We start from the raw sequence: 10,705 nt of genomic DNA, 5'->3' as shown, positions 1-10,705 counted from the left end.
CTTGCAAGACCTTAGATTATTTAATGCAGGACTGTTTTATCTATTAAGGTATATATTTGTTTTTACGCATTGATATATGACCAACTGCTATAGATCATTTGGATTCCTAAGTTGATATCTGAATATGTAAGGGATGAATATGGCACTGCATTCTACAATGCTATTCAAACATAGCAGTGATAATGAAGTAAAATTTCCTGACACTTCAAACATAAAAAAACAATGCTGACACATTTAGACCTCCCTTCGATAAGCACTACTGAATTGACATCATGTTCTATTCATTATTGCAAATCATTGCAGCAATCTTAGAATTAAAGACAACTTTTCCTTTTGTAAAACAAATACACATTCACTTGTTGTCTGAAAATCACAGCACATTCTTTTTTAGTTTTTGTCACATGTGGCTGTTTTCAGTGCTACTTCATTTCATAGAAACAGCTAGCCTGATTCGTAATTTAAAATGGCCCTTTTAAATGACATTTTTCTCTTCTTCAGCCAGTGCAATGAGTAAATGCATTGATGTCAAACATGGGAAGTGTATGATCCAAGGCAAAGAGGCAACGTGTACTCAAATTCCAGCTGAAACTATTTTCTTTAGTTTTTAAGTTGGTATTAGTTAGTTAAGTTAGCATTTAAGGGAAGTATCCCCAAAAGAAACATTAACCACTATAAACCTGACTGCTGTTCCCATATGTCCCCAATTCAACTGAAGAACATCTTTGTTTCTCTATCAGAAAATAGAAAAAATTACCAAGCTGTATAAAGAACTTAATAAAGTGGTATTAAACCCAAAAGAAAATATTTATTATATTGCAGCTTACCAATCATTAGATGCTATGGCAGCATTTGTTTTCTTTTTTTTAGGCTTTCTTTCACCTGGTGTTCTGGCCAGTAAGTCTGTTCTTTTTCATAAGAACAAGCTCTCTTGCAGATGTAGCAGTTAGAGTGTTGAGACAAACTATATGATAAATAAATAAAAGCTGATCAATGTAAGTAAAACCTTTACCCAAAAGGAAAAAAAAATGGATTTTTGACTTACCCTAAAATCCATTTCTCTGATGTTCACTGACTGACACAGCTCCTGATCTTCTTAACCATTAGGTTATACTGCACCTCTTACAGGAGTAGGACACTAGGTAGAAAAAAAGTCTGGCTACACCTATGGGCAGTCCCAGGGGATATACTCCCTCTCTTTGCTATAGGTACTCAGCTTTGTTACAAGCAGTGTCAGAACTACAACTCCACAGAGGGGTGGGTGCTGTGTCCGTCAATGAACTTCCGAGAAATGGATTTTACGGTAAGTCAAAAATCCCATTTTCTCTTTCGTTCATTGGCGGACACAGCTCCTGATCTTCTTAACTATTGGGACGCCCCAAAGCTGTGTTAAACATGAGGGGGTGGGAACAGCGAAAAATAAATTCCCAAGGCTAAACTATAACCAACCAGGTAAACAAGAGCTCAACCAAGAGAACTGGAGCCCACCTGAAAAAAAAAAATACACCCTCAAAGAGGACTAGGTCCTCTAAACAGCAGCCTGCAAAACCTTGCTGCCAAAAGAAGTAAATGCAGATGCCAACACATCAACTTTATAGAACTTTGTGAAAGTGTGCACCGGCGACCAGGTGGCCAGCTTGCAAACCTGCGTCACTGACGCCTGATGACGAAAGGCCCAGGAGGTACTGAGTGCCCGAGTAGAGTGCGCCTTGACAGGGAAAGGAGGAACCTGACTCTTGATGGAATAGGCCTGAATCAGTCTGATCCATTCACAGCTTAATCGCCTGGACCACATCCAAGGCATGCAAAGCAATTTCCTTTGGATGTTTTGGCCTGGGACACAGGGAAGGCAACACAATGTCTTCATTCAAAATAAAATCAGAAACAACCTTTGGAAGGAACGACAGACGGGGTAAGAACCACCAAGGTGAACGACAGGATAACGCCGCCAATTCCGACACCCTGCGCGCAGAGGTGATAGCCACCAAAAAAGCCACCTTCTGGGACAGTGTAAGCAGGGGAATCTCCTGAAGTTTCTCAAAAGCAGACTTCTGGAGGACTGAACACCAAATTGAGGTCCCAAGGCAGCAACAGAGACTGCACTGGAGGAGCCAAGTGCCGAAGTCTCTGAAGAAAAGTACGCACCAAGCCACCGTAAAAAAGCGAGGATAAACCCCTAGAGACTCACACTACGCAATGTACATCTTTCAGGTACGATGGTAGATCTTCCTAGAAGTAGATTTCCTAGCTTTTAACAGCGTTGGGATCACCGACTCAGACAAACCTCTATCCATCAGCACCTGGCATGCGACAGCTAAGCCGGCAAAGCCAGTGACTGTAAAGAAGGATGGAAGATTGGTCCATGGGACAGCAGATCCTCCCTGAGAGGAAGCTAGCAAGGAACGTCAGCGACCAGTGGCATCGGATCGGCGTACCAAGCCTGGCGAGGCCAGTCCGGGGCCACTAAGATGACCAGAATCCCTTCTGCCTCCATTCTGTTTAGAAGTCTTGGCAGAAGCTTAAGCGCAGGGAAGGCGTAAATCAGATGATACTGACCCCATGGGGCCACCAGCGAGTCTCTGGCGTCCGCCAGAGGATCCCGTGACCGAGCCACAACCTTTGCACCTTTCTGTTAGCCGAGACGCCAACAGATCCATCTAAGGGATGCCCCACCGGAGACACAACTGATGAAACACCTCCGGATGAAGGGACCACTCTCCTTGGTCCAACACCTGCCAGCTGAGGTAGTCCGTCTGCCTGTTTTCCACCCTGGGAAAGTGTACAGAGGAGAGGACTGGAATGAAACATTCTGCCCACCTTAGAATGCCAGCTACCTCCAGAGCTGCCAGGACACTTCTTGTGCCCCCCTGGTGATTGACATAAGCCACGGTCGTGGCATTGTCCGATTGAATGTGCAATGGACATCCCTGAAAACAATCTGTCCAATGTTCCAGGCACAGTCTGATCGCTGGGAGTTACAAGACATTGATCGGCAGTCTGGATACTTCCAGTGTCCAGACCCCTAGCAGAAGTTTTGCAGAGGACACTTTCCCAGCTAGACAGGCTGGCATCCATGGTGACCACTGTCCAATACAATGGGAGAAAGGATTTTCCCAGCCGAAGCACCGGAGAACGAAGCCACTATATCAGGGATTTTTTCGTTCCCTGGCTCAGCCGGATCTTATTGTCCAGAGACTGTGGATTCTGTAGACACCATCAGGCCCAGCACCGCACCCGCATGCAAGTCCGGAGGAATGACCATCTGTTGGAGAGCAGGAGATGAATTGCAGCCTGAAATTTCTAGAGTTTTTCCTGGGGAAAAAAAACTCTGGCTGAGGCCGAGTCCAGAGTTAGACCCAGATAGTGAAGCTTTGTGGACGGAACCAGAGCAGACTTCTGAAAATTCAGAATCATGCCAAACTCCCTCAGAGTTCGCATGGTGATCTCCAGGTTTTTCACCAGAGCAGTAGGAGTTTCCGCTCACAGAAGGAGGTCGTCCAGTACCGCGATCCCCGTTGGCGTAACAATGCTAGCACCGGGGCTAACACCTTTGTGAAGACCCGTGGAGCGACCAAAGGGTAACGCCACAAACTGATAATGCTCATCTCGCAAACAGGAGGAAGCGCTGGTGACTGGCACATATAGGAATGTGAAGGTAAGCGTTCTTGATGTCGATAGAGGCAAGAAATTCCCCGATGCAGGGATACAACCACCGTGCGAATGGACTCCATTTTGAACCTCTGCACCCACACAAAGCAGTTCAGTGCCTTGAGGTCAAGGATTGGACCCACCTTGCCTTCCTTCCTGGGAACTGTAAACAGGTTTGAGTAAAAACCTTGAAAATGTTCTAAAGTCGGAACCAAGATAATCACCTCTTGAAGTAACAGGTCTTGAACCGCCCCAAAAAGACCCTATGAGCAGTCTGGGGACAGGCGCAATTTGGAAGGAAAGAACGTTTCTGGAGGGTAAGAATGAAATTCAATCTGGTAGACAGACCGTATGACTTTGTGGACCCACTTGTCTTGTACCAGGGAAGTCCACGGGTCTGGAAACCAGCGAAGATGCCACCCCACCCCTGACACGGGTGAGGGTGCACCTTCATGCCGAAGGAGCCTTGTCCGCGGGTCTGGAGAAGCCCGCTCTCGACTTGCAAAACCAAGTTCGCTTGGATCCACCAGAGGAGGCACTGAAAAGGCTTTGATGCCTTGTGAGTCACCCCTGAGGGATGAACAAACTTCTTATGAGCCCAGGATTGCCCACGTCTACGATGAGGGTCCATGCCCTTACTAGCCTGCGGATGAAAGGTAATCTTCCCTCCTGTGAGACCCTTAATGATGTCATCCAGGGTAGCTCCAAACAGCCAATCTCCTTGAAAAGGAAGATCAGTGGAGGCCTTTTTAGAAGTCTGGTCCGCAGACCAACATTTGAGCCAAAAAATACCCCAAAGGACCAATTCAGAAACCGAGAGCCTAACGACTAGGGGAGCCGCGTCAAAAGAGGCATCACAGATAAACTGCAGCCCCCGGACCAATTGGTCTGCCAGCTCAGCAAAGGCAGGGGGGAGCTGCTCCCGCTCCAGGTCACGGCATAAAAGCTTAGCCAACTCCGTCAGCATTTGCATAACCGGTGCAATGGTAAATACCGGCCTCAGTGCCAAACCAGCCACAGTGTAAATATTGGGGCCACAGCCTCGGTCTATCTGTCAGCCGGGTTCTTAAAAGATGGGGAATCTTCAACCGGAATCATGGTTGCCTTGTTCAATCTGGAGACCAGAGGCTCCACCACCAGTGAAAAAGTCCACTTTTTCAGCTGCGTCCTCCATTTATAAGGTCTCACACACAGATACAATCAGTGCATTCACCAGCGCCTTTTTGTGCCTGGCTACAGGAGTGGAAGAATCCTCCTCACTACCTGAGAGCTCAGGACGCGTGGTCGCAGACCCAGCAGAGTGACCCACTTCCGTGGCGGACGAATCAGATTCAGGATCTGAGGAGACAGATGAGACAGGTGAAGGAGAGGGGCACTTTTTACTAGCCCCTCGCCCAAAAACCACCTCCACGCAGGACAAAAGAACTTCAGGACCACCGTCAGTGCACCAATGGATGGCTGGGACCCAGAGGGCCTTGCAGCCTCTGAGAGGTGATAAGGTGGGGAAATGTGCTCCAAAGACTCCATGAGTCAATAGGGGACCCCACAAAAAAAGGTGTAAAAACACTGCTAAGGGACACCCCCACCGCTCAGGGAGCACCACCCGGTCGCCAGTAACAGGGCTCCAAATTGATCCTCAGCAGAGAGGGAAAGGACCCCACCAGACTCACCACACAGCCCCCCCCCCCCACAGCCGATTGCCCGGCTGCTGGCAGCGCACCCCCTCACCCCCTTCCCCAGCACAGCACTTTGCCCCCACACCGGGAGGTGGACCAGGCCACCCCACAGCCCTAGCGCAAGTGAAGGGGGGTTGGCCCATAGGGGCCACCATGAGGGGGGGTGCCTAACGGTAAGGAGGGGGAAACCCGGGGTCCGACCATCCCTGGGAGGGGCCCACATCCACCCCCAAAAACCTTTTTTTACTTAGCATACCAGGAACCATGCAGGCACCGCTTCAGACGTAACCTCTCCATCGAAATAGGGGGCTGTCGACCAGGGGGAATGCTGCGACTCGGGCAGAGACCTGGTCATATGCGACCTCGCGAGGCGTTTAACTCGCAGGCCAGCGCCCGTCCGGTGGAGGTGTGTTGCGCCCGACCTAGCGCGGAGCTGAGTTCTGCGCGCGCTCACTGGCCAGACTAGGGGGTGACCACTGGGATCTAGGCTATCCAGCCTGTCGCCCAGTCTCGCAGTTGATTGTAGATCTCACAGGGAAAAAAAAAAACAGGAGAAAAAATATATATAAAAAAAAAAAAGAATTGGCAGGACCTATAGAAGAGAGAGGGGAGTATACCCCCTGGGACTGCCCATAGGCATAGCCAGACTTTTTTTCTGCCTAGTGTCCTACTCGTGTAGGGGGCAGTATAACCCAATTGTTAAGAAGATCAGGAGCTATGTCCGTCAATAAACGAAAAAAAAAAAAAAAAAACTGCTTGCTGTAACTGCTTATAAACCATCAGCTGGAATATGGCTTACATTTTTTAGTGTATCTAAATCTGTTAGTTTATCTAACACTCCCCTACCCTAGACTGACAATGCTGCTGCTCCTTCATGCAGAGTGGGGGGCACTCTAAGGGAAAGTCACACCTGGGTGTTTTGATTCGAGGGCAGAATCTTGATTCTGCCCGCGATTTCAAATTACTCTAGTGAAATGAAAAATCGCACAATGCGCATTTCAGATACCATTCATTTTAATGGCACATAAAAAACAGTGCAGTTGGGCCACGAATGACACGCGATGAATCGCATGAAGCTTACCGCCCAAAAAAAGTGCAGGAGCTACTTTTGGGCAACAAGCTTCACACGATGCTGTTTGCCGCAATTTAACGCATGATAATCGCGGCCCAACTGCACCACGTTTTTACGTGCCATCTGAAATGCGCAAAAACGAATACAGCCACCAAATCTAATGATTGGTAAGGTGCAATATATTACATTTTTAGTTTTGGGTTTAATACCACTTTAAGTAATAATTGCTGAATAACACTGTAAACACAGTTTCAGGTTTTTTTCTCAGCTCGGTTTGACTGGAGATTTTCAGTGTATATTGTGAAAGTGAAATTAAATCATAAATCATTTGAAACCTGGTTCATCAAACTGTCTGAGGAGCTGAAGAGCTGTCTAAACAACTAACTAGATTTAAACATTAACAGGTCAGTCTACCCAAAAAGGATATGATAGGTGGGGCCTGGTGAGCTAAGTCAGTCACTGAATACACCAACAGGGAGGCCTTTAAGCCATCAATTGTGACTGACTTGCTCCTGTCCACTAGGGAGTTTTGAGTAGAGAGGGGAACGCCCTCACAATTCAATCAGCAGGTGCACAGTTCCATAAACAAAAGGATCTCACAAACAGGGTCCTCAGGCAATACAAGAAGTTTTTAACTCCCTAGCCTCTACCAAAAAACGAAATTTCAGTTTTAGGTGGTTTTAGGCAGCTTTCACACAGGCGGACCGTTCAGATCTGCCTGTCTGTTTTTCAGGCAGATCTGAAAGGTTGCCCCATGCATCTCCATGGCATCCGATACGCCAACTTGGATGGAAACCCTATTTTTCATCCGTCTCGTAGATCGGATCGGATGAGAACGGACAGACGGTCTGTTCCCATCCCCCATAGAGAACAGCAGGACCTGACAGCTGTGTCTCTGCACACAGTGCGGAGACACAGCTGCCATCGGCCTGCTCAGCAGGGGATCGGCGGATCGATCCCCCGCTAAGATAAACGGAGTCCGCCGACGGACCGGACTGTGTGAAAGGGGCCTTATACCTTGATGTTCCAATGCAAATTTAAATATGGTTAGTTGCTGTGTATTATGTCACACATGCTCTAATTTTGATAATAAAATAATTCAAAATAACTCTCTGATGTATATATGTAAATAGCTAAGAATACACTTAGGAACATGAAGGGAGTTATAGTGACATTTTTTGTTTATGGCAATTTTTTACCTAAATGGTAAAGTTCATACATTTCATCTATTCAAATTCAACAGCGATACATTGTATCTGAATAAATTGACTTAGGTTTGCCATAGTCATAAAACAGAGCATGCCTGTACAATTTTACACAAGGTATCATTCAAAACACTCTAAGGGCTCTTTCACACGGGCGTTCCGTATGTCCGTATATCACCCCATCCATTTGCGGGTGATATATACGGACATAATGCATGTCAATGGGATTGCGGATGTCAGCGGATGACCATCTGCTGACATCCGATTTGTGTCCTTTCAGTTCTGTTCCGTTTTTTGAAACGGAACAGAACCCTACCTTTCTTCCGTTAAAAAAAAACAGAACGGATGCAAAATCGGATATCAGCGGTGTCATCCGCTGACATCCGCAATCCCCATAGACATACATTATGTCCGTATATCATCCGCAAAACGGATGGGATGATATGCGGACATATGGAGCGGATGACACAAGTGTCATCCGTGTCCGTGAAAAAAAAAAAAAAAAGTGCCGCAGCGGGAGAAGAAATCGGAGCGGCCGTGTGAAAGAGCCCTAAATATTCCTAATGAAAGAAACAATACAACAACAGATTAGAAATAACTTCCCTGTCTCCCATAATACACAAACAATATTTCCAGGGGGAGAAATGCTGATCCACAACCTTGTTATGGTGCATGATCATTCAATAAACCTAAAATGAAAAAAAAAAACCTGTGAAAATATTCTTCATGCAACAGAAACCAACCAATTCCACAGACTAGTGCTCTTATCAAGACTGCTTTGTTAAACTGCACACTATTTTTCCTGACTCAAAATTCATGTTTCCTAAAGGCCCATACACACGATCAGATTATCGAACGATCTGTCGTCCGTTTTTTGTGGCATGCTAGTCTGATGTGGAAAGTGAAGAGGTTATTTTCATACGAATTATCCCGTATGACAGAATTCGACTTCAGAAGTGATGTCATGTGTTGGATTGTTTTGTATGTGTTCTTTCATCTCTGAGCATGCCTAGTCTTGCTCTTAAGATTTTTTTCCGTCGAAAACTGTACTAATGAGACGAAAATCGGATGTTGTTTTGACGGACGATAAAAATGTTATAGCCTGCACATCAGGATTTTTTCGGCCGAAAAGTCTGAGTCGGCTGTCTAAAGCACCATACTAACAATCCGAAAATCGTCAGATCGGTCGTCGGACGAAACTTCCCTTCAGATTTTCTTATCGTGTGTACGGGCCTTAAGACTGTCATCATATGTCTATAGGTGGTTGTCAGCCTGCAGGAACCATGCAGCGAACAGATCCCCTGCTGATCTGATCAGAGCCTGCCCTGTGTGAAAGGGGCCTTAAGAAGGGATTAACTTTCACAATGACCTTGGACTTTTCTAACATGAAAGTGAATTGATCTAGCATTATTACCACTATTTTAAATATTGACATCCTAAAGCTCATCATATTAACTTTAAATGCCTGAAATGTACGAAACTTCTAAACCCAATAATAAATGAACAACTAACTTCATACCCAACATTTAACTAATGATAACTGATGACAATGTCCACTAGGGTAGGTAACCCACAGAATAAATTAGTGATACTTTGCCTTTAATATGACAAACATTAATAACATCAGCTGAAAACTAATACCACTTTGACTTCGTGAATGTCTGTAATATGATAGAAGGGACACGCTCAGCTTAATTTTTTGGTGTCTGTAATCCGAATCAAGTGAGAGATTATAAAAGTCTGCATCTGCTGTTGGGTCACACAGACAGTTCCATACACTGGGGGGGCTTGGTTTATAAAGAATTCAAACAGCCATTTGGCTAGTGAAAGTGCATGTACTTTTTTTATGCGTGAATGGGGCAAAAAATGCATGTAAATAAACTAAACAATGTGACCAGATAGAACCAAGTATTACCAGAAATTTCTATGATACTTAGCTCCTTCTAGTGGCCAAGTGCCAATGATTTACATTTGAAAGCATAGGTTATAGCTTAGTCGACTGCAATTAAGCAGTTTTCTCAACTCAACATGTCCTATAAATGGTTTTTGCTTTGCACTATCCTTTACATAGCTACGCAACCAGGAAGCTTTTCCAGAATCTTACGAAAAAAATCATATGTTTAGTGCGCATTGTTGAATTGGATACTAGTATCATGCAACAAAATGCGAACAATAAGTCATCCGATTATCTGATCATGTGTACGAGACATAAGTTAATAATCAGCCCACCAGCTTGTTTGTAGATAATGCACAACATATTAAAGAAATCCTGCCTTTGCTGTAACACTTCTAAAAAGTATAGTTTCTTAGCTATCTCTGGCTACAATACTTTGAGATGCTGACATGGAACTAGTATGGGATGGTTCTAGTATGGGATGGAAAATCAGAACTCCTACATTTTCCAGGTCAGCAAATCCAAGTACTAAATCCCAACATGAACAAGGATGACAGCAGGTTTTTATTCAGGAGATGTCCTTAATGGTATTCTCCATTCTTCTTCAATATATGTTCTTATTAAGAGAAAACATAATGAAAGAGCCAACCTACTTACAATTAAACTAATGGAAACACAAAGGGCTCTTCTGAGAAGCTTGTTTGTACACACACACACACACACGATTAATAAAAACTGTAAACAAATAAATTTTTTTAAAGTACTGCATACATTTTCAGAAATAAGAAGCCTGATTAGAAATAAATAGCCTTTGCTCCATATGGTTTCCATTAGCCAAAGACAAGGGAGGTGAACCTGAGTAGTTGGGGCAGGAGTGAGTTTTAGATGTATACGGAATTACATTTGCTGTCCCACTTGACATAGCAGAATTCACTGGTGACAGGTTATTTGCTGAACCACGGCAGATACTGTAGCCTGTAAAGAACACAATTAAAGTTTCTTTGTTTATATAGAAGCATTCAAATATTTACACAACAGTATTATATTTGCTGGCTATCTCTACAATAAAAGGATATCTAAACTTAAGAATAAAAATGTAATGTATTGCGTTTTACTGTAGATGTGGTGACTGCATTCATTTTTCCGAGCTAAGTACATTTACTGCAAGTACAGAAAAGGCATTGATCTCCTCAGAATCCCAGCATCCTTGCAA

General features: G+C 44.7%; 1 protein-coding gene across 1 annotated transcript in view; it reads right to left on the bottom strand.

The window, feature by feature from the left end:
- Positions 1–10,267: 10,267 nt before the first annotated feature.
- The window catches only part of RBM46 (RNA binding motif protein 46), a gene marked incomplete at its 3' end in the record, with an annotated part of 114,657 nt that continues 114,219 nt past the window's right edge, over positions 10,268–10,705 (bottom strand). The window contains exon 4 of the mRNA XM_082243933.1: positions 10,268–10,467. Within this exon, the coding sequence (XP_082100059.1) occupies positions 10,268–10,467 (200 nt within the window). The remainder of the gene's footprint in view (positions 10,468–10,705) is intronic.

Source organism: Pelophylax lessonae, assembly GCF_965119305.1.
Source record: "Pelophylax lessonae genome assembly, chromosome: 1".
NCBI lineage: Eukaryota > Metazoa > Chordata > Amphibia > Anura > Ranidae > Pelophylax > Pelophylax lessonae.
This window is presented reverse-complemented; position numbering and strand designations above follow the sequence as displayed.